This window comes from Marmota flaviventris, chromosome X (genome assembly GCF_047511675.1).
Source record: "Marmota flaviventris isolate mMarFla1 chromosome X, mMarFla1.hap1, whole genome shotgun sequence".
Classification (NCBI taxonomy): domain Eukaryota; kingdom Metazoa; phylum Chordata; class Mammalia; order Rodentia; family Sciuridae; genus Marmota; species Marmota flaviventris.
The window spans coordinates 118,023,061-118,047,993 of NC_092518.1; the positions used below are offsets into that span (position 1 = coordinate 118,023,061).

Consider the following 24,933-nt stretch of genomic DNA (forward strand, 5'->3'; position numbering starts at 1 on the left):
TGGCAAAACCAGAAAACAGTTATCATGCAGCTCACAGGACAAATTCTTGATTGTTGTCTGAATAAGGCTCCATCAGCTGTGTCACCTCTGTCACCAGAGGGGAAATGGAAACAGAATTGCAGAGACAGAGCCAGGTTGGTGACTGTAAGTGGTGATATACAGAAAAGAAAAAAAAAAAGATTTTTCCCTGACTTCAAAATTCCGTGGATGTTTTGGTTATATTGTTTACTCAATAAATGTCTGCAAGGAAACACGGAGGAGCACTATAGTAAGTATGGAGTGTGGGGAGGGTTGGATGTGCAGGTATTAATGTGGTAAGGAGGTGGTGAGATCTATAAACGAATTGCTTTTCAAGAAGTAAACAAAAAATAAATAAATAAAAATAAAACAAAATACCGTGGGCTGGAGATACAGCTCAGTGTTAGAGCACGTACTTAGCAGGCACAAGCCCTGGTTCCATCCCCAAACCAGTAAGTAAGTAAGTAAGTAAATAAATAAGATGAAGGCATGCAAAACTATACCTAGTGATGTGAAAGGAAATATAGAAAATGTTCTTCAGAACTTATAAGCCCACACATTGTCCTCAGACATTTTTGTGTATGTACTGATCCACGTCAAGGAAAATAATAACTTATTCTGAGAATTAGGGAAGACAGGAAGGAACCAAAACCCAGAATCTAAACTCTGCGCTCTTAGAAAATTATAGAACCTTAGAACACTAGCACTAGAAAGGGCCTTGGGGAGTCTCTAACATTCACTTCTTACACATGAAGAAATTCAAGTCTGGAGAGGTAAGAAGTTAGTTAACATTGGTGAGCCAGGACTGGAACCAGATAGTCTAACTGCCCAACTACTGACCATACCATATTACAAGTAAGGACACAGTTTATCTTTTTGGAAGCTATTTTAGAAGGAGCCTGCTTGCTGTATTAATTTTCTCCCCTAAGCAATCAGGCTTACCATGGAATTTCCCTGCTTGTTTTCATTTTGCTAGTGAGTTAAGAACATAATAGTAACTTTGAATGCCAGTTACTTTTGAGACCCATGACAACTCCCAAAGATAGGAATGAACATTGGTATGATGTTTTCTACTTAAGTTGCTATTGCATTGAGGGTATAAGTCTTTCAGATTTCAAAAGTGAATTTTCCTACACTGACTTTTAAAAATGACAATAGATTCATACTTAGCAAGTCTTCTGAATAATAGAGATGTTCAGACAAAATTTCCTCAAAACTGCTGTATATAAGCCATTAAATTTCTAATGTTACCCATGTTGGAAAGTTTCTTTTCTGTAGGCTCTAGTTCTGATTCTACTAAGGAAGGACTCTATACAAATGTATTTGTGTATGTAATGATTTTTGTATTATTTTTCCGCAGGGTGTTCCAGAAAATGAACGGAGAACTACCAAAGCAGAGAGTGCTTGGCTCTTCCGGATATGGTACAACTTCGATCATAAGTATCCTTCATTGAGAAAAAAAAAGATAGTATGGACACAGAACAATTGTTTTGTTTGTTTGTTTTATGGTGCCAGGGCCTTCCTTACACATGCTAAGCATGCACTCTACTACTGAACAACTCTAGCGTCAAAACAACTGTTTTGACAGTTGTTTTCTGGAAGTGGAATGTAAAACCTAACCTGTAGTCTTCCCTTTCTTCATCAGTGTGTGAAGGAGGAAATTCACACAATTGAATGCCTCTGCACACCCAGGAAACCAGTAGGGACTAGTTATTGTAAAGGCTGGTTATATGGAGGGAATCAAGAGTCCAGATGTCATACTTTCTTCAATATATAGGTTTATTTATTGAGCAAATTTTAATATTTGTTGTCCTTAAGCTAACTTAGTGAATCATATAAAAGGTATTTGTTTGTTCTTGTTGGGGTACTTGCTAGGGTGGACTAGGAAAGGCTGCCTTAGGGGAAAACATGGAGATGGAATAAAACTTCAGTACTGATAGATTACTACAGTATGCAGGGACATGCCTTTTCTTCCCTGACCTTTTCAGAGACCAGGAGACTCAACTGTACATTCAGAATGCCATAAATGTGGCACACACCAGTAATCATAGCTACTCAGGAGACTGAGGCAGTAGGATCCGAAGTTCAGGACCAGCATGGGCAACTTAGGTCCTCTCTCAAAATAAAAATAAGCTTAGGGATGTAGCTCAGTGGTACAACATTTACCTAGAATGTGCCAGACCCTGAGTTCAATCCCCAGCACCACAAAAGTGCCACAAATAGCTAAATATTTTCATTGATGATCATATTTTCTTGTCCTGTTGTAAATCTTCTTCATAGCTATGCTTTAAATAGTGTTGGTGTTCTATTACTTGTTTAAATCATGCCTTTAAAAACATTTTGTTACTGTTCAGATGTTTTTCTTATTTGAAATTTGAATCAGAAAAAAGAAACCATGGAGTTATTTCAGGCTAAGATTTATTAGCAAGTGAATGAAAACTTGGTTTAGGTTTCATTGAAGCAAATTTGGGATAAGCATGTAAAAATTGTTCTATTTGCTGATCAAAGCCTCATGTACTTAGGATGAATGCACTTGACACTTATGATTAGAAGCTACTACTTACTATTTTCTATTTACCAGATATTTGCATTCACTCTTTACAAGTATTTCAAAATTAAATTACTGTATGGAAACAAGAATGCAAGCATATCTGTGGTATTAAGACTCCCATTAGGGAGGGAGACAGCCTGGCTCTTTAAAATAGTTTAAAGATTATGTCATTACTTTTGGCTCCATTATCAGCATTTTGGATATAAGCCATTTGCATACCTCTTGGGGCTTTGCATCCCTCTGATTTAACAATTATTTTAGCATTTTTTGCATAAATTGTTTTGTACATTTTCTGCATTATACACAAACAATTAAATGATCTTAATGTACAGAAAGAATACCAGCTTTTTAAAAAATATTCTTATAGAAGTAAACACGAAGACTTGTTTGATTCAGTACTACCCTATTAAGTACTACACAAGATCTGGTCATGTTAATACCTGGTGCCCTGGGAGAATTAATTATTCATCATTCTAGATTTTGGTTCTCTTGGGTACAACTGGATTATTTATTAAAATTGTGGTATAACTTGGAATACAATAAAGTACATGAATCTTAAATGTTTAGCTTAATGAATTTTGACCTATATCTACACCTGTGTGCCCACCATCCATATAAAGCTATATAGAAGCATTTCCAGCACCATAGAAGGTTCCCTGTGTTCCTTTACTATAGTAACACCATCCCTGCCACCCCCAGAAAGGGGTAACCATGATTCTGACTGCCGCAGTCTGGCTGGGCACAATCAGGAGCCACTTGTCAAAAGAAACTAACTTTATTTTTAGAACCACACACCAAACAAAACAGCTCCTCAGGAAAAATCCTCAGAGCCTCAACTGTCACCACCGGCTTTTTACAAGCCTCTCTCTCCCCCCCCAAGCTTCTTCCCCCCTCCCACAATCCTCCTGCTCTTGAAGCCGATTGGCTGGGTTACGTGGGCAGAGCCAAAAAAGTCCCCCAATGAGCAGCTCCGTGGTCTGAAAGGGCAGGGAAACAGTCCAATGAGCATCACCGCAGAGGAGCCAATCAGCTAGATGTTGCTGGGGCCGAGGAGCCAATCAGCTAGATGTTGCTGGGGCCGCTGTGAGCCAATCATCAGCCGGCAGCTGGATTGCTGGCAGCTGGAAGTTTGCTGGGGCCCTTTCGGCTGTGGCTCTCAACATCTCCCCCTCTCTGTTTAAACAACAAGCATGTGGCTTAGGGACCGTGTCTGTTAGGCAGTCCAATTCAACATATGGTCCTTACCCGTCATCGGATGAACTGACCTCTAGGCGTCAGCCTCCTGTCTTAGGTTGGTACCACTGCAATTGGATCATACCCGTCACTGACTACCGGTCCAGCATACAGCTATACTTGTGGATAGGCCTTTGCACCAGTGGGGGGGTGAAGTTCTTTGCCTCACCTCTGTTGGCCCCCAAATTTTAGACCATCACTAGTAGAGGAGGATGCAAAATGCCATGACATTAAGCCAATTGAGGGCTCCTTTGAAAAATTGTACCACCGGTGACATCATCAGCAAAAATACCCCAACACTACCACAAGTCGCTGCACCAACAGATAGTTCACAATGCATACAGGTGAGCTCACAATGTGTCCAGGCAAGTTCTGCAAGCAGTTCAGTGATGGCTATTGTAGAAGCTGTAGATTGGTTTTATCTTTGACTTCACCAGCACTGGGATGAAGATAGGAATTCTGGCAATAATGGCTAAAGAAAAAATTATGTAACATTACAGAAGGCACTAAAAGAAAACAATTTTCTTAACAATTTACATTGTCTTCACCGGCACTGGGATGAAGATAGGAATTCTGGCAATAATGGCTAAAGAAAAAATTATGTAACATTACAGAAGGCACTAAAAGAAAACAATTTTCTTAACAATTTACATTGTCTTTAAGAGAATTATTAAATATAATGAAAAGGAAAGGTGAAAGTAAACAAACAGATCTGTTAACCTTCTTTTTTGTTTACATATTAAAACAATCCTCAACAGTTGTTTACCCAATTTAAATTAAACCATATAAATCACGTGAAAAAAAAAATTTGGATCCATATTATCATGAGCGCTCATCATATATGATATATGGACATACATACATTCAAACATATAACACAAAACACAAGTGTGCACACATAATATAATACATACAACACATAACATTATAGTAAAGGCCTTATAACTTTTTACAGGTGAAATCTCCATTGCAATGTTTAAAAACTCTATAGTCAAAAAATAGAACTGATCAGCAAAACATTAACCTAGGTCTGTATGAGCTCAAAAAACAAAATAGAACTTCATGATATGGCAAAGGGCAATAATAAAATAGATATTGAAAAAAGCATCCTGGTTCTGTTGCAGATGTAAGAATAGCCAAACTGGAGTTTTGGATATCAGTTGTTATGGATTTGAGCCAAATCATCTTCTTTTTGGTCTGTAGAAATCGCTTTAGTTAATCTTTCTGGAATCCAAATCGGCTGCTGTTCTCCCTGTGGAAACACATAAACAGACCCCCGACTCCAGACAATCACTGGGTCAGGACCTTGGTTAATCTCTCTGGAATCCAAATCGGCTGCTGTTCTCCCTGTGGAAACACACAAACAGACCCCCGACTCCAGACAATTACTGGGTCAGGACCTTTCCATTGTCCTGTTAGAATATCCTTCCAAAGTACCTTGGGCTTATGTACATTTTTTGGACACATATGCCTTTCCGCAGCACTAAGTCCTGATGAATCCAAATTTAAAAAGTTTAGAGTAAAAAGGGTTATTTTAAGTTTATCTTTGGGGAATATATACCCCTTCCCAATTCCTTCTTTTTGCTTTAATAAGTACATTTTAATAGTTTGATGAGCTCTTTCAACTATGCCTTGTCCCTGTGGATTGTACGGGATTCCTGTTATATGAGTAATGCCAAATGTTGAGCAAAATTGTTTAAAAGAGGTAGAAGTATAACCAGGGGCATTATCTGTTTTTAACTGTTTTGGAACACCCACAGTGGCAAAAGTTTGTAAGCAATGAGCTATAACATCTTTAGTTTTTTCTCCGGCATGAAGGGAGCCCATCAAAAATCCAGAAGAAGTATCAACTGTAACATGCAAATATTTTAATTTTCCAAATTCTGGCAAGTGTGTGACGTCCATCTGCCAAATATGGTTAGGTATCAATCCTCTAGGATTGACTCCAAGATTAACTTGTGGTAAAAAGGTCACACAATTTTGACATTGTTTTATTATTTGTCTAGCTTGTTCCTTAGTTATTTTAAAACGCTTTTGTAAAGTATTAGCATTGACATGGAACTTTTTATGAAAATTTATAGCTTCTTCTAGTGTAGAGAAAATATGTATGTCATGTGTAGTTTTATCTGCTAAATCATTGCCCAAACTAAGGGCTCCAGGCAATCCTGTATGTGCCCTGATATGTCCTATAAAGAATGGATCTTTTCTGTCCCAGATTAGACTTTGTATAGTGGAAAGCAAAGAGAAAACAGTAGAAGAAGGGGAAATCCTACCAGCATCTTCAAGAGATACTATAGCATTAACTACATACTGACTATCAGAAAATAAATTAAATACAGAATCTTTAAACATCACAAAAGCTTGTAAAACTGCATTAAGCTCTACCTTTTGAGCTGATTGTTTGGGTACTAAAAATGTAAAAGTTTGATCAGGGGTAACTACTGCTGCTGTACCATTATTTGACCCATCAGTGAATATATTTGGAGCATTCATGATAGGTGTTTTTCTTGTCATTTTTGGAAAAATTACAGGATGCAATGACCAAAAAGACAATAAAGGATTAGATGGTAAGTGGTTATCAAATGAAACATTAGATTTGCACATGATTATTGCCCAAGTATTTAACTCATTAGCTAACTCATCAATTTGATTCATAGTATATGGAGTAATAATTTTATTGGGAGAAACTCCAAACACTCCCTTTGCTGCTTTTATTCCTTTGAGTATTAATTGTCCTACAGCCTCAGGATACCTAGTAAGAATAGTGTTAGGAGAATAAGATAAATGTATCCATAATAATGGACCTTCTTGCCAAAATACTCCTGTAGGAATATTTTTTGTTGGTAGTACAATAAATAATAAAGGCAAACTTATATCAATTCTATCCAAATGCATATTTTCCATATATGTTTCAATGATTTTTAATGCCTTTCTTGCTTCAGGCGTTAACATTCGGGGTGAATTTGGATCTGATGGACCTTTTAGGATATCAAATAAAGGTCCCAACTCTCCTGTTGGTATACCTAAATAAGGCCTTATCCAATTTATGTCTCCTAATAACTTTTGAAAGTCATTAAGTGATTTGAGTTGATCTACTCGTATTTGAATTTTTGGTGGACGGACCATGGTTGAGGATAATAGAACTCCTAAATAATTAATTGGAAAATTTAATTGTACTTTATCTATTGCTATCTCTAGATTATAATTTTTTAATAAGTTTGTAAGTGTGGCATAACATTCTAGCAATGTGTTTTTATCTTTGTGTGCTAATAATACATCATCCATATAGTGAAATATTTGTAGTTCAGGATTTTGATTTCTAAGTGGCTGGATTACTTTGTTAACATAAATTTGACACATAGTTGGGCTGTTAGCCATCCCTTGAGGGAGTACTTTCCATTCATATCTCTGATCAGGACCTTCATGATTCAGTGTAGGGATAGTAAATGCAAAACGTGGACTATCCTCAGGATGAATTGGAATTGAAAAAAAACAATCTTTAATATCTATAACTAAAACATACCAGGTTTTTGGCAAAGCAGACAACTGAGGAATCCCTGATTGAGCAGGTCCCATAATAACCATCTCATTATTAATGGCTCTTAAATCTTGCAATAATCTCCATTTACCAGATTTCTTTTTGATGACAAAAATGGGAGTATTATGGGGAGATACAGAAGGTTGTATATGTCCTTCCGCTAATTGTTGTTTGACCAGGTCATGGGCTGCTTGTATCTTTTCTTTAGTCAGGGGCCACTGAGGAACCCATACTGGTCTTTCTGATTTCCAAGTAATTTTTATTGTCTCAGTGGCCCTTTCTGAAAATCCAACCCATGTCTGTCTGTTCCTTGATCTATTTGTATTGGTGCTGCTATACCTTGTTCTTGTTTTTCTAATCTTTTTCCTTTCCTAAAACCTTGTCTAGTCATAATAGTGGGTGCATTTTGGTTGATGTTATTTGTTAATGTCAAACCTAATTGATCTAGGACATCTCGTCCCCATAAATTTACGGGAAGATGATCCAATACATATGGCTGTATAGTTCCTTCACATCCTTCAGGATCCTTCCAATCTAATACCATTGCACTTCTATGGGGATTAGTCGCCACTCCTAGGCCTCGAAGCGTTTGAGTGGCTTGTTGTAATGGCCAATGTTTTGGCCATTCTTGACGAGAGATGATGCTAAGGTCTGCACCTGTATCCAGTAGCCCATTAAATTCATGTCCTTGAATATTTAGTTTTAGCATGGGGCGAGAATCTAAATTTAAAGAAAGCATAGCCCAATCTACACCTGTGGAACCTAATCCCTTGGAACCTCTTTCTACAGTACGACTGGAAAATTTATCATGTAGGCTGGGTATTATTAGTAACTGTGCTATTCTATCTCCTGGTGAAATTACTGATATACCCTTTGGAGAACTGGCTATAATTTTTATTTCACCTTCATAATTGGGATCAATTACCCCAGGACTTATCATAAGTCCTTTTAGAGTAGAAGAGCTGCGTCCCAATAATAAGCCTACTGTTCCTTTGGGAAGAGGTCCTTTCACCCCTGTGGGAATGATTTAAGCTCCCATCTCTGGAGTTAGTACTGCTCTGGCGGAGGCGCAGATGTCCAACCCTGCGCTCCCTCTGGTTTGTCTGATGAGGGATCTGATGGACAATGTGTCCTGGGCACTACCCTGATGGGGTTGCTGGGTTCCTCCAGTGCTCCGTATATTTGTGGTTTTGGGCCCCGGAGCATTGGGCCCCCTTGTCCATTTTTTGGCAATGGAGCCTGATGCCTTTCTCCACGATATCGTGGATAAACACCTGGTCCTTGTTCGTTTTTTGATAATGGAGTACCCTCTATGGTGGTTTGAGAACGGCATTCATTAGCCCAATGTCTCCCTCTACGGCATCGTGGGCAAATACCTGGTATTCTACTCCTTGGATACCTAGTTTTGTTAAACCCTCCTCCAATGGGGCAATTCCTTTTAAAATGTCCTGTTTGTTCACAATTGTAGCATGTTCTTGGCCTGGCATCTAAAACCTGTTTTACTGCAGCTGCCACAATTTGCCCTTGTTCATTAATGTCTCTGGCATCTAAAGCCTGTTTTACTGCAGCTGCCACGACTTGCTCTTGTTCATTAATGTCTCTACATAATTTAATATATGTGTTTAAATCTTCATGTTTCCATGGTCTAATGATATCTCTGCACCAACGATTCGCTTGCTCATAAGCCAGGTGTTTTAGTAATGGCATTGCTTGTTCTGTATTCCCAAAAACTCTGGTAGCTGTTTGAATAAGCCTATCTACAAATTCAGCATAAGGTTCATTAGCTCCTTGTATTACCTTAGATAATTGACCTTGTAAACCTCCATGTCTTTGTAAAGTCTTCCATGCCTTAATTGCATCTGCAGCAATTTGTGCGTATACGCCAGGATCATATGCAATTTGTTGCTGCTGATCCTCATAAGGTCCCTTTCCTAACAACATATCTAGATTTCTCTGAGGATAACCAGCTGCTGCATTTCGCCTAGCCGTCTCCTTGCAAAATTCCTCATTGGCAACCTTCCATAACAGGTATTGTCCTCCATTTAGCACAGCTTTACACATATTAGCCCAATCTGCTGGCGTCATGTTCAAGTTGTTAATGGATTCGACCATGCTTACAGTGAAGGGTGCTTGAGGACCATAGGTTGTTACAGCCTCTTTTAGCTGCTTCACTGTTTTGAAATTTAAAACTTGGTAAAATCGCTGCCCTCCTGCCTCAAATACAGGGCATGTTAATATTTGAGATCTTGTCTCAGGATCCCAACTATCAACTGCGGGGGTTGGGGACCTCCCAGCATATGGAGGTGGCCTTGTTAGTTGGACACTTACGTCCTCTGGTGATAGAAAGGTGTTAGTAGCAGTCTCCTGTAGAGGTGGTGCTGTTGGTTGGACACTTACACCCTCTGGTGATAGAAAGGTGTTAGTAGCAATCTCCTGTTGTAACTTTCCCCCTGATGGCTTTTTCTGTTTTACACTTTCTTTCTCTGTCTGACTAACTTGAGAGGCCTTCTCTTTTACTTGAATCTTTTCCTCTGTCTGACTAACTTGAGAGACCTTCTCTTTTACTTGAATCATTATGTCTTCTCCTTCCTCTACCATTGTCTGAACTGAAGGCTTTGGACTAAGCAAACAAGATACGAACGTCCACAATGGCAATGTGCCAACTGGCAGAGTCCCTGGGCTTTTCTTTTCTATTCTTTTTAAATCTTCACCATGATGGTTCCATTGTGATATATTTAACAACTCCTCCTTAAAAAGCCATGGGCTACATTTTTGTATTGTATCAACGTATGCCCTGACTGTTCTTGATTTTACTGAGATGCCTCCTTCCTCTAACAATTTACTTAACACTCTTTCAGTTTGTTTTTTACTAATTTCTGATCCCGTATTTCTACTATAATACAACCCAACAAGATGACGCCAAACAAAACCGAGACAGAATGAAATAAAAAGGGAACAACAAAAAGTCATTATAGCCTTTCTATCCTCCTGACATGTGCATCCGTCCTTTCTCCCTATCTGTTCCTCAGACGTAAATAGTTTTTCCTCAGATGTGAGCGGTTTTTCTTCCGTCTCACTCATCTCCAGGGACAGGCAACTTAAAACAAAAGTGAAACAAAATAACAAAAGAAGAATCTTAAAATGGCTACCCATCCTCTCGCCCTGCCCTCAGGGGCGAGCAGTTTCACTTACCCTCAGTCGCTCCCCGTGCAAGCCACCAAATGCCGCAGTCTGGCTGGGCACAATCAGGAGCCACTTGTCAAAAGAAACTAACTTTATTTTTAGAACCACACACCAAACAAAACAGCTCCTCAGGAAAAATCCTCAGAGCCTCAACTGCCACCACCGGCTTTTTACAAGCCTCTCTCTCCCCCCCCAAGCTTCTTCCCCCCTCCCACAATCCTCCTGCTCTTGAGGCCGATTGGCTGGGTCACGTGGGCAGAGCCAAAAAAGTCCCCCAATGAGCAGCTCCGTGGTCTGAAAGGGCAGGGAAACAGTCCAATGAGCATCACCGCAGAGGAGCCAATCAGCTAGATGTTGCTGGGGCCGAGGAGCCAATCAGCTAGATGTTGCTGGGGCCGCTGTGAGCCAATCATCAGCCGGCAGCTGGATTGCTGGCAGCTGGAAGTTTGCTGGGGCCCTTTCGGCTGTGGCTCTCAACACTGACTTTAGTCAGCATGAATAACATTTTATCTGTTCTTGATCTCCACAAAAATGGATCATGTATTATGTATTCTTTTGTGTTTTACTTCCTTTGCTCAGTATCTTCCATGTAATTTATTTATGTTGTAGCATATAACAGTGATTCATTCTTTTTATGGCTGTGTAGTGTTCCAAGGTATGAATATATTATATGATTTTTGTATTGTTTTTAACCATCCTACTGTTAATAAACATTTGAAAATGCTTTTGGCCATAACAAATAAAATTAATATTTTAGAATATATGTATATTTTTGGTGGATATAAGCACTCACTTCTTTTGGGTGTACACCAAAAAGTAGAATTTGGGGCAAATATATGTTTAGCTTTAATCCATACTGCCAACCAGTTTTCTGGAGTGTTTTTAACCAGTGTGGTTGTAACCAATTTGATAAATTCATCGTTACCCCCAATAACAAGTTAAGGGAGTTCTGGTTGTTTCACTTCTTTGCTTGAACTTGGTGTTTATCAGCCTTTTGAATTTTAGCCATTTTGCTGAGTATATAGTGATATATCCAGTAGTTTACTTTGCATTTCTCTCTGATACCCAGGAAAAGCATCCTTTCAGATGGTTTTTGTACATATTTTAGATATCTCTTTCTTTTCTCTTTCCTATTTACTTATTGTTCTTTTAAATTCCTGAATTAAGTTTATTGATGATTTTATGGATTATGTCTTTTTAATCTGTAGCATATCTTTTCATTTTTTGGATCCTGTCTTTTGAAGAACAGAAGTTCTGCATTTTAATGAAGTCCATTGTAGTAGTATTTTCTTTTGTGGCTAGTGTTTTTTGTCCTAAGGTTATGAATATATATTTCCCATTTTCTTCTAAAAGTGTGACTGTTTTAGCATCATCTTTAGGTCTTTGATCCATCACAAATTATTTTTTTGCAGTGCCTAGTATATACAAAGCCCTGGGTTCAATCCCCAGCTATATTGGCAGCCTTTTTATTTTACTTTGTGACAGGGTCTCTCTAAGTTGCCCAGACTGGCCTTGAAATTGCCATTCTCCTGCCTCAGCCTCCCAAGTAACTGGGATTTATAGGCATGTGTCACCATGCCTAGCACAAATTAATATTTACTTGTAGTGCGAGGTGCTTATGGTTAATATCTACATTTTTTTTTCCAATATGGATATCCAAATGATCTAGCACCATTTATTAAAAATACCAATGATTACTGGACTGGGGTTGTAGCTCAGTGGTAGAGCACTTGCCTTGCACGCATGAGGCCCTAGGTTTGATCCTCAGCACCACATAAAAATAAAGATATTGTGTCTATCTACAACTAAAAAATATTTTTAAAAATACCATCATTACTCCCATTAAATTGCAGTGGAATCCTTATTGTAAATCACTTGGCCATATAAGTAGGGGCCAATTTCTGGACTTTCTATTCTCTATTTTTATATCAATTACACTTTTTAATTACTGTAGAGTAAATGTAGGTTCATTCTTCTCTAGTACTGCTTTAGCTATTTTAGGTCCCTTGCATTTTCCTTTAAATTTTAGAAATATCTGGTCAATTTATACATTTTGTGTCTTGCTAAAAATAAGCAAAAAAAAAAAAAACCTACTGGAAAGAAATGATATCTTAGCAATGTGAGACTTCCAATTCATGAACACAGCATATCTCCCCTTTTTCTAGTATTTGATGCTTTTGATGCTATTGCAAATGGTATTTGTTTCATTTTCTGTTTGTTATTGTTATACATATAATTGGATTTTATGTATTGATCCTATGTCCAGCTGTCTTACTAAAGTTCACTTACAGTTTCTAGTGGGTTGTAGATTCTTTTTGGTTTTCTGCATACACGATTTGAGTGATCTATGAATAATGATGTGTTATTTTTTATTTTATAAGCTCTTGTATTTCTTTTTTTGTTATGTTTCTACATTGTGCATTATAGTTGTACATAATGCTGCAATTTGCTGTTATACATTTGTACATGCACAAAATATAACAGTATATTTGGCCTGTATTTCTTTTTTTCCCCATACCTTCTGTATCTTTCCTCTATTCTACTTATCCCCCTTTAGTTTTCATGTAATCCCTTCACCTTTCTTTTCCCTTTCCCTCTCTAGCTTCCACATATGAGATAAAGCATATATAACCCTTGCCCTTCTGAGTTTAGCTTTTTTTTGCTTAATATAATGTTCTCAAATTTCATCAATTTTCTTGCAAATGACGTAATTTCATTTTTCTTTATGACTAAGTAAAACTCCATTGTGTATATAGGCCATATTTTCTGTATCCAACCTAGGCTGATTCCATTTTTTGGCTATTGTTAGTTGTGCTGTTATAAACATGGGTATGCACTAATCACTATAGTATGGTGATTTTTAATTCTTTAAGATAAATACCAAGGATTGGTATAGGTGAGTCTAGTGCCTAGTCTTTTTAGAAACTTCCATACTGATTTTCATAGTGTTTGTATTAATTTATGGCCCCACCAACAGTTTAAAAGTTTCTTTTTCTCCACATCCTCTCCAGTATTTATTGTTATTTGTATTCTTGATGCCCTTGTATTTCTTCTTTAAGTCTTAATACATTGGCTGGACCTCTACAGCTCAAAGCTGAAGGTGAGTGGTGATAATGACATTCTTGTCTTATTTCTGATCTCAGGGAGAAATTTTTCAGTATTATACCATGAAGTATGATGTTGGTATAGGCTTTTGGAAATAACCTTTAGGAAATTAAGAATATTTCCTTTTATTTCTAGTTTTCTGAGAGTTTTATCATGAATAGACGTTGAGTATTATTTATGTTTTTCCTGCATTAGTTGATGACATGATTTTTTTTTCTCCTTAAACCTGTCATTGTGCTTATTTGCATTGATCAATTGTTTGAATATAAAATCATTCTTGCTTTGCTGGAAAAAAATCCCACTTGGTTGTGATATGTTACCTTTTGTGTATGTCATTGGATTTAATTTGTTAGTATTTTGTGTCTGCTTTTGTAGGAGATATTGGCTTGTGATTTTTAAAATTGTAATGTTCTTTATTAGGTTTCTATAGCAATATTATGCTGACCTTATAAAATAAGTTGGGGAGTATTTGTTCTTTTTCTGTTCTCTGAAGGAGATTGGTGATGTATCTTCCTTAAATGCTGGGAAGATTTTAACATTGAAGTTATTTGGGCCTCTTTCTTTTCATATGGGATGGTTTTTTTATCTTTTAATAGAAGACTATTCAGATTTTCTTGATTCTTTTGTCAAAATTATTTGGCAAGTTCTTCTTGTTTTTATTCTTTTGGCAAATTCTCCTAAGGAATTTATTCATAGAGAGTGTAACACCACAACTTGCTAGCCTTAATAGTATCCTATTCAGTGCCATTGGACACAGACTTAGTCATTTCTATACCTAATGTACTAGTAGAATTTATCATTCTAGTTTTTTCATTGGCTTTGTGTGGCCAGATATTTTATAAAGTATATTTATGTTGAAAATGTAATCTTTACTTAGAATTTAGTAATATGGCAAATCAAAATTTTGTCTGACTTTCCCATTTTTTAAAATATTTTTTCAGTTGCAATTGGACACAATACCTTTATTTAATTAATTTATTTATGTGGTGCTAAGGGTCGAACCCAGTGCCCCGTATGTGCTAGGCGAGTGCTGCACTGCTGAGCCACAACCCCAGCCCCTAACTTTCCCATTTTTAATTAAGAACTATCTTAGCTTCATATTCTTCCCCCGCCCCAACCCCTGGAGTGCTAGGGATCAAGCTCAGGGCTTTGTGCATGCTGGGTAAGAAGTCTACCACTGAGCTATATCCCCAATCCATGTTCTCATTTTAGAATATGGGGAAAATGGGGGCCTGCAGATCCAGCTCAGTGGTAGAACACTTGCGTAGCAATTGTGAGGCCCTGGGTTTGAATCCCCAGTAGCACAAAAAAAAGCATGTGGGGAATATGATATATATGTCTGTATCCTTTCTCCCTCCTTTTTCTTGTGATTTCCTCTTTTTCTTCTGAGTATCATATATTATCAATCTGTTTTTATCTGTTGAAATGAGGGTTTGTAGTAGAGGCGCTCGTTATACATAGTTTATTTAAATGTCTTAGGAATTGACTTTCCTTACCTCTTTACAGGAAAAGATTCAACCTGATACTGAAGTTCAACTTAGAGTGTTCAGGAGGCCACTTGAATCCACAGTAAATTATTAAAAACATTTTTATTACTTGTGTACTATTAAAATATTTAATCTCCTCTCTGAAAATTATCATTCTTTATTTTCTCCCTTGCTTCCTTCAGTGCCAAATTTAGAGTGACCTTATGTTCCTTTTACTTTTGGTAAAATCAGAAAAGCAATATGATGTAGTGGAATGGTCACATAATTGGAAATCAGGCCAATTTTGATTAGTAGATCAGTTTCCATTTTCTTAATTGTGTGACTTAGGCAAGTCCTTGACCTCTCTGAGCCTCAGTTTTCTTATCTGTGAAATAGAAATGATAAAAAGGTCTCCCTTTGCTTTCTCACTGTCATCATGTGATGACAACATGAGATTGCATATGTGAAAGCCCTTTGTTAACCTCCGAAGTGGTCGATGGTTAGTATACTGTGATAATAACTGTCATCAACTGAGTTGTTTTTTGAATGTGTGGAAAAAGCGCAGCCCTTCCTTAACCTCTCACAGCTACCTGAAGCCCCTGCTGACTCATAGTGGGCCTCCTCTCACCACCACACTCCCCACCTGCTGCGGGCCCATCGCCAGGTGCCTAACCAGTCCCCAGGCTTATGAAGTAAGTGATTTTTATCCACCAACTGAACTGTTTAGCAAGTTTAATTTAGCTGCTTTATGGGTGGGTTTCTGGTTTTGTTTTATTTTGGTTTAGTTTTTGGCCTTTGAAGTATAAAATCCCTCAGAAGAAATTTAAGCATACTTTGCTCAACCAAAAAATACACTGAAATCTACAAATATAATTCATGGCCTTTCAAATATCATTTGATAACAGATATAGAATTTATCTCATCTTACTTAGGTGATGTTGCTACGTCATTCTATTCCCATGCCAGCTTTCATTTTTTGGTAGTAATGTGGCCCAAGTTTAGCACTAAATGTATGTTTTTGTCTGCGTGTTAGGGTTGCCACAGTTATGTTGAGAGAATTTTAAAACAATTTTGATGCTGCTCCCGAAGTGCAACAGATGTTTTGTTTCATACCTACCAACTTTTGGATATCTGAGAAGGTTTTTCTGCCCTGTGTTCACATTGTTGGAAGGCAGGGACAGATCTAGACAGAATCTAGATTCTGCATTTATGCAGACCAGCATATGATTGGTGATTTGGTAAATATCCCAACTAAGAAAAAAGTGAGAGATATGCTAAATAGCCACTATTTTTGCAATGTGAACATATTAACTTTTGTTATTTAAATCTTTGTTTCTAAACCATCCATTCAGAAATAATCTGTGGCATCCAATGGGCTCTCCTATCAACAAAGCCTACCGTTTTTGACTACTCAGACACAACACCCAGGACCTTGAGTGGAGAAAGGGGAAGCTGTAGGGAAGCAGTGTAGACATGTACCCTCCAGTTGCTTGCAGCTTCCTTTGTGGCATGGCAAAGCAGATCCTACAGGAAATGGGTGGGATGAAGTAGACAGCATGGGGGTGGCACCTGGGCCAGATTGGGTGGTGGGAGTGGGAGTACCCTATGGCTTTGTTTAGAGTGAGTGCATATTTTTGACAGACTGCTGGCAGAGTGGGAAGAACACCCCATGTTGCTTTATCTCTCTCCTACATTGCCTGGACTCCCCTCTCAAGCATTGTCCATTTCTGCTGTGCCCTGATAGCCCATTTGATTCTGTATAGAAGTGTCAGCCTGCTCTGTTGGTTCAGGCAGTGAGGTTTGGCTACCATCCCTCTTGCCATCACCAAGAATCCAAAGGTCCACAACAACTGTGTGTCCTGTGGACTATAAGAAAACGTGATACACCACTATAGGAGTTTCTGGGGCCACTGTAACAAAGTACCACAAATTGAATGGCTTAAATGATAGACATACCTTAAGAGTTCTTGAGATTAGAAGTCTAAAGTCAAGGTAAGGGCAGGACTGGTTCCCTCTAGGCCTCTCTCTTGTGCTTTGCTTTGTGGGCTGTCTATGGCATTCCATCACTTACAGATACATCACTTTACTCTCAGCTTTCATCTCCACATGATGTCTTCCCATATGCACCAATCTGTATCCAAATTTCATAAGGATAAGCGTCATTGGATCAGGGCCCACCTTATTTCTAAATATGATCCTGTTTCCAAACAAGGTCATATTCATAGGTACCAAGGGTTAGGTCATCAGTATCTTTTTGGGGGAATAAAATTTAACCCATTATAGCCATAAAACTTGTTGTTTTAATATATTTTTGTTGTTAATCACTTTTTTAAATGTTTTTTTTAGTTGTCAATGGACCATTATTTTATTTGTTTATTTATATGTGGTGCTGAGAATCTAATCCAGTGCCTCACATTCTAGGCAAGTGCTGTAACACTGAGCCACAACCCCAACCTGCTAATTACTTCTGTAAGTTATTAAATCAATATGCTCATGGCTAAATATTTAAACTGTGGAATGTACAAAGTGAAAGAATTCATTTTCCTCCTACCTAATTCCTTAGAAACAGTCTTTATTAAAGGTTTACTGTAGATACTTTCTGATATATATTTTTTTCTAAATGTTTAATTTATTCAGTGTTTTGCAGTGTTGGGGATTAAACTCAGGGCTTCACACATGTTAGGCAACTGTTCTAACGCTAAGCTACATCCAGCTCTATCTATATACACTTATATGTGTGTGTAGCTTTGTTTTATACATGTGGGGTTGTAATAGGTGTACTGTCCCACTACTTGCTTTTTTCAATTGCTGCTACATCATTGATGGCTTTTCATTAGGTACATTAGAGCTGTTACCTTCTCTTTTTTTATGAATATATAGTATTCCATTTGTAGCTATACTAAATTGATTAATTCAGTCTCCCATAGACTTAAATGTCCCATAGACATTACATTTAAGTTTCTTCTTTTTTTTGCTATTACAAATAATACTTACAGCAAATATATTTTTATATATTCTTTTACATGCCAGTTTACTCAAGGATATGAAAATATATAGAATTGCTTTTAAAGATAAAATTGCTGGGTCAACATTTTAAAATTTGGTAGATATTTCCCTAGACCTCAAACTTAATGAAAACATTAGGAAGTGCCAAAGAGCCTGTGCTGTCCTGTAAAGGAGCTAAAACCCTTTGTTGTGAGTATTGTTGTATTAAGTGACAGAAACTAGTTAAACTTATAATTACTTATAACTACATTAGGGGATAGGGAAAAGGGATTTGGTTTAGTTGGTAGCTATTGATAATATTTTTCAATCCACATTTGTTTATCTTAGTTGTTTGGGAAATTCCTGGCAACAGCCAGTGTCCAACAGTATAGGAACATATAAAGAAAATAAAACTCACTAGTAACTCTGTTTTTACAGAGTTAATGTTGAATACCATTCCAGATTTTTCTGTGTGTACACATGTTTTTTATTTACCAAAATGGGACTACACATTCTTGATTTCTTTTCCCTCTTGTAGAACTTTATTAAGTATGCTATTTTGCCACAAACTTTCCATTATAACCAGAGCTTATGGAGCTGGGAGACAAGCATGCAGTGAGGATTTCGTATTTCTGTGTGAGGTGGTTGGACTAGATAGCATCAAGTCTTTTATCATAACCATGTGTTTATCAGTGTGCTCCTCCCCCTCTCACCCTAGACCCTAAGACCCTTGATGGCAGACCAATATGTGAAAGAGCAAGTGCTATTTCAGGGAAGGGGTCCAGGAATGGGATGCTGTAAAAGCACACAGGAGGGACACCTAACCTAGACCTGGAAGATCAAGGATGACTTCCAGGAGAAAATTATAAATAAATGCTAGTCACATGAAGTGGGCAGAGAGGACAACATGTAGAATGATGTGGAGGTAAGAGAAACTTGGGAGACATCTGGGCAACTGGCAGCACTATATACATTGGGGCTGTTGGGGTATGAGATGCAGGTTGTGTCAGAAGATAAGGCTGAAGGGGACAAGTCACACTGTCCTTTTTTTTTAAGTTGTTGATGGACCTTTATTTTATTTATTTATATGTGGTGCTGAGGATCGAACCCAGTGCCTCACACATGCCAGGCAAGTGTGCTTTTGCTGAACCACAGCCCCAGCTCCCAAGTCACACTGTCTTTTAAGGCATTGTAGGGACATTTAAACCTTATCTTGAAGGCATTGGGCCACTGAAGAGTTTTAAATAGGGAATGTTTAAAAATTCTCCTACTGGAAATGATTCTTTAATTTCTTAACAATTCTAAATTTTATTTTATTTGCATTTAGAACCAAGAACAATTGAAGGATGATGACTCTGATCTTATTCTCAATGATGGTGATATCAGCTTGACATATGGGGATTCCACTGTGACCACTGAATCGACAACATCTAGTGCCCCTAGGAGATTCTTGGGCAACAGTTCTGAAGATGCCCTGGATCGTGAGCTTGCATTTGGGGACCACGAGCTGGTCATTCGCGGGACACGCCTGGTTCTGCCTATGGATGATTCTGAACCCGCATTAAATTCATTAGAGGATACGAGACACAGCCCCGCCTAAGCTTATTAATATTCACTTAGTGATTTGTAAAATTTGCACATGTGATTGTGAAGAAATTTGTACTACCTAAAAAGTCCTAGTGCATGTCTCTGAATGTGTAAGCTATATAAATGCTATTTATATGGCATAGAAAGAATATAACTATCCTGTACAAGGCAGATTGTAAACAAACTATTCTTTTAAGTTTTGCTGGCTGCACTATGTAGGCTGGATCTGTTTTAGAAAGTTACTTTCACAGTGATGTTGTGTGTTCTGTTAGCTTTATGTCTCAGTTAAAGTATAAAAAGTGATGGATTTACTCTATTTACCTGACACTTAGCAGGAGTACCAAGTTCTTGTGATGTGAATTAATTTGTGTGTGTGTGGTTGGGTGGGGGGGAGAAGAAGGAGGGAAGTGTTATTTCCTAGTGAACCCAGGGAGGAGAGGTTCCTTTGTTGGGACGCTTTTGTTGATTGCTGCTGCCTTTGTCATGACCTTTTTCTTTCCCTTTTCTCTTGTGGCCTATTGTGGTGTAAGGAGCTGATGACATTTTGATCTTGCCCCACTCAGGTTGCAGAGTGAAGTTGGAGTGAAGTATGGGGCTGCCCCCCACCCTTGCTGTGAAAGAACAGATTCATTAACTACAATACACTGGTGTTTCAAAAGAAGGCTGCAAATGACCTCCAAGACCTTATTTCTTTTCCTCTAGGCCAAGACCGTGGAGTTGCATCCAGCTGGCTTAGCCAAAGTACAGGTGTATATAGTTCAGGGCACTTGATTTAGATTTGGAGGGGCTGGGGCAGGTGGAGAGGGGACAGAGGGCAAGAAGGGAGTAAATGGTGTTAGAGGTCTCTCTTCCCAAATATGTAAATATTCTATACCAGATAAGTTTAAATAAGAAATTTAATTGCTGCTTAATTTTTGATTATGTACTTTATCTGTATAGCAAGCTTTGTTGTCACAAGTTTTTATATCAATTTAAATTGCTGCTCTTTAGCAGCCGAACAGGAGCAAAATGTAAAATTTTTAAACTTACTGTATCTAATTGTCATTTGTTAGTCTGTAGTTGATGTTAAAAGTTAATTTATGAATTCATGAACATCCCATACTACACCAAAGGCAGTCATAAGAGAATTGCAATGCTCTGGAGCATTTATTGTAAGGAGGCTCCTTTGTGTGCAGTGGGTATAGTTGTCTTCATTGTCATGTTACTTTTTAATATTAAACACCTAAGCTGCCATGTATTTTTTTCCACAGTTTTCAAGGAAGAGCACAGAACAATTTCCCATTTCATATTCATAGTATGAAAGTGAATTCTATTTTGTAATGCTGAAAATACTTATAGGTACAATGAATACTTGAAAGGGGAATACTTTTTGATGTTGATTCTGACCTATTAATAATTCTGAAGAAAAATATAAACTTTTGTGGATTTTTTCCTCAGGTCTGAGTAGCATTGCCTTAAATCTTACCCAATTAGAAAATTGATGTACGTACATGATGTTCAAATTTTCCACTGAAAACTATTCATCCAAACAAAACACGTACTTATTCTCCAAAAGAGTTCTGTGCTATTGTAAACACTCCTTGAGATTTTAAGGGAATTCTAATATTGTACCCTCTAGTGGCAGCCTTGACTGTTGGCATAGCCATTTGTTATGTAGTGGTAGCAACTTTCCTGCTATGCAGGAACCCCTCCTGTGAAGTGTATGTTTTATATGATGTGTGCCTCTTCGTCTAGTAAATAATTTCTTGTTGATGTATGTTTGAGGGGCTTTGTATGTCAGCATCATCTTCCCACAGAGTTATTCAAGTTATAAAAGGTTATACAATAATTTAACAACTACCTTTTTTATTGTCAGGTTACTGAGCTCACTTTATGAACATGGCTGTAAATACTTAGCATGATAAATTCCGTAACTTGTCTGTTTCAGCATGCATAAGACTTCTCATTAGGGGAACTGATAAAGCTTGAGTCCACTAAATCTGCCTTCAGTACTTTATCAAAGGGGAACCAAGCCTGCTGTGCTTACATCATCAGCCTCTGGAAGATTTTTCTTCTCAAATCTATGTACACATCTCCACACAAAGAAGAGCAAACATTTCTGCTCAGACACCCATTGAATTGAAACGCCTGGATGAACTTTGATGAAGTACAGTCTGAGTTACCATCATGCACAAGTAGAACTGTTCTTGGACCTGTTTTTCTGTTGTTTGTGGAACCTACATGTTTGATTGACTTGAACGTTGCATCTTTTAAAGTTATTTTTAAAGGTCTCTTGGCATTTATCCTAGTTGTCTGTGTTTGGCAATGTGCTGTTAAAATAATAGACTTTTAATCTTCATGTATTTTTTTTTTGTTTTCCCTTGGAGTACTTGGACAAATGTTATAGTGGTTTCTTTTAGGAAAATCTGTCATTAAAGAAATTATAGCCTTGCAAATAACCACTCACCATATTTGAGTCACAGCTTATTCTAGTGAGATGTAAAGAGTGCTGACTTCATTTATTTTTCTACACACACACACACACACACACACACACACACAGACTGAAAACGGGGGAAGACTTATGTTTTAAAAACAAACCTAACAACTTAACTTACAGGGTGGCAAATTCTTGGTGCTTATGTGTAAGGGTGGGTGTATTTGCTTATGGTCACAGTTGGGCCATTTAAGAAATATGAGTCAAAGTGGTCAAATTCCATTACATTGATTTGTGGCCTGTTAACTCAGTAATGGAGAATGTCATGAAAATGTTAGTTGTTTCTATTAGATGGAGAGAGTCAATTCTTTATCCAGTTAGGGTAGAAAGGCAGTTTCAGGTTCCTTTCCCCAAGTTAAAGATGCATCTCTTTTTTTTTTTTTTTTTTTGTACATGTTTTGTAAGTTAGACTTTGCTGACAGCATCATTACCTATCTGGCTACTGGCCCCAGCCACCATCCATTGTGTCTTGTTGCCATCCACTATGGCTTCCTTGCTCATAGCCCAATGAAAGACACAGGTTTGGGGCTCACACACAACAGACTTATTCCTTGAAACAACTCACATTTTCTAATTCACCGCACATTAGTTAACCTGACCCGGTGCTGGAGCATAAGGAAGTGAAAAGATAGATGTTTTGAGTTGATCAGAAATTTCTTGACAGGAAGTTCAACACTAAGATGATGCAGGAGGAGGCTTAAAAATAAATTTGAGAATAACAGTAGTTAATGTTATTATTTTTAAAAAATATTTTTTAGTTTTTAGGTGGAACAATATATTTATGTTACATTTATGTGGTGCTGAGGATTGAACCCAGTGCCTCGTCATGCTAGGTTAGCATTCTGTCACTGAGCCACAACCCAGCCCCTATTATTTTTTTAATTAGGTTTTTTAAAAAATTTTTTAGTTGATGATAGACCTTTATTTTATTTATTCATATGTGGTGATGAGAATCTAACCCAGTGCCTCACACATGCCAGGCAAGTGTGCTACCGCTGAGCCCCAGCTCCCGCCCCCTATTATTATTATTTTGGTACAGGGGATTGAACCCGGTTGCGCTTAACCACTGAGCCACATCCCCAGCCCTTTTTGTATTTTATTTAGAGACAGGGTCTTGTGGAGTTTCTTAGGCCTTACTAAGTTGCTGAGGGTGACCTTGAACTTGCCATCCTCCTGCCCCAGCCTCCTGAGTTGAGATTACAGGTGTGCACCACTATGCCCACCAGTGGTTCCCATGAGGGTACATTCCACTATTCTCATTTCACAGTTGAGGAAACTGAGGTGCAGAATAGTTGTCACATGGCTAATTAAGTCACAGAGCTAGTTAAATCCAGTCTGATTCCAAAGTCCAGAATCTTCCCCCCCTACTCTACTGGCTCCAAAGACAGACTCTGCTAATCCATCTTTTAGTATAACGAGAAGGATAATGAAGGGAGTTGCAGATTTCGAGCCTGCTGCCCACCACCTTCGTGTTAAGAGGCCAGGGTAAGGCATGAAGTCAGCTCTGTCCCTCCACTTGGGGCCCTGTTGTCTGCTTCATGCAGGTTCCCCTGGTTAGGAGGGTTCTTACACTCCTAGCCAGGGGCCCTCCTGTGTCTTGTGTAGCCCATGGGCAAGGCAGCCTGACTAGCAGCATTCCTTCATTCTGCCCTCCCAACCTTTTCAACAAATGGCCATCTTTCATGGCAGAGCTTTCAATTCTAAAAGTGGCTTTGTGTCCACATAGTTTGGTTTAGAAAAAAGAAAAAAAGCCGGGGTATTGGAGTTACACACATCTGAACACTTTCTTTTTATGGTTCACAGTAGAAATAACAGACAACTGAATTACAATCCCAGCTCTGCTGGAGAGTATTCTATAGGAGTTACAGCCATATCATGGGGTATTTTTTTCTTTTTTTTTTTTTTTTGGTACTGGGGATTGAACCCAGGGGTGCTTATCCACTGAGCCATATCCCTAGCCCTTTTTTTAAAATATATTTTTTTTTAGTTGTAGTTGGACACAATACCTTTATTTTTATGTGGTGCTGAGGATCAAACCCAGTGCCTCACATGTGCTAGGCAAGCACTCTATCACTGAACCACAACCCCAGCCCCATCCCCAGCCCTTTTTTATATTTTATTTAGAGACAGTGTCTTACTGAGTTGCTTAGGCCCTCACTAAGTTGCTGAGGCTGGATCTGAACTTGCGATTCTCCTACCTCAGCCTCCTGAGTTGCTGGGATTATAGGCGTGAGTCACCACACCAGGCTCATGAGATTCTTAGGAATCATTCATGCAAGAAAGTATTGATCACCTTCCGGTGGGGCAATGTGGATCATTTTTTATTTATTTTCTTTGTTATACATAACATTAGGATTCATTTTGACATAATTATAAAAGCATGGAGTATAATTTGTTTTAATTCAGCCCTCAGTACTTGACAAATAACCTCAAATACAATAATCATAAATGCTGTGATGGAAAAATATGGGGCACTATGAGAGGGGATTGTCATCTGGTGATACAGGAACTGAGAATGATTTTCCAAATAAAGTGATATTTAAGATCAGACCTTGGGGCTGGGGTTGTGGCTCAGCGGTAGAGTGCTTGCCTAGCATGTGCGAGGCCCTGGGTTCGATCCTCAGCACCACATAAAAATAAATAAAAGTATCGTGTCCAACTACGACTAAAAAATAAATAAATAAAAAATAAAGATCAGACCTTAAGTGTAAGTTAAGGGCCAGTCAAGTGAAGGGAAGTGAGGATGAGGAGCATTTTTGGCAAAGTGACAGGGACCTATAGTTGCTATTTC

At 38.1% G+C, this 24,933-nt stretch overlaps 1 protein-coding gene across 2 annotated transcripts in view; it reads left to right on the plus strand.

The window, feature by feature from the left end:
- The window catches only part of Slc9a6 (solute carrier family 9 member A6), a 64,746-nt gene extending 42,634 nt beyond the window's left edge, over positions 1–22,112 (plus strand). For both annotated transcript variants that reach the window (XM_071606020.1, XM_027940184.2), the window contains 3 exons: positions 1,379–1,458; positions 15,681–15,786; positions 19,407–22,112. In XM_071606020.1, the coding sequence (XP_071462121.1) occupies positions 1,379–1,458; positions 15,681–15,786; positions 19,407–19,679 (459 nt within the window). In that variant the 3' untranslated portion in view covers positions 19,680–22,112. The remainder of the gene's footprint in view (positions 1–1,378; positions 1,459–15,680; positions 15,787–19,406) is intronic.
- Positions 22,113–24,933: the final 2,821 nt, after the last annotated feature.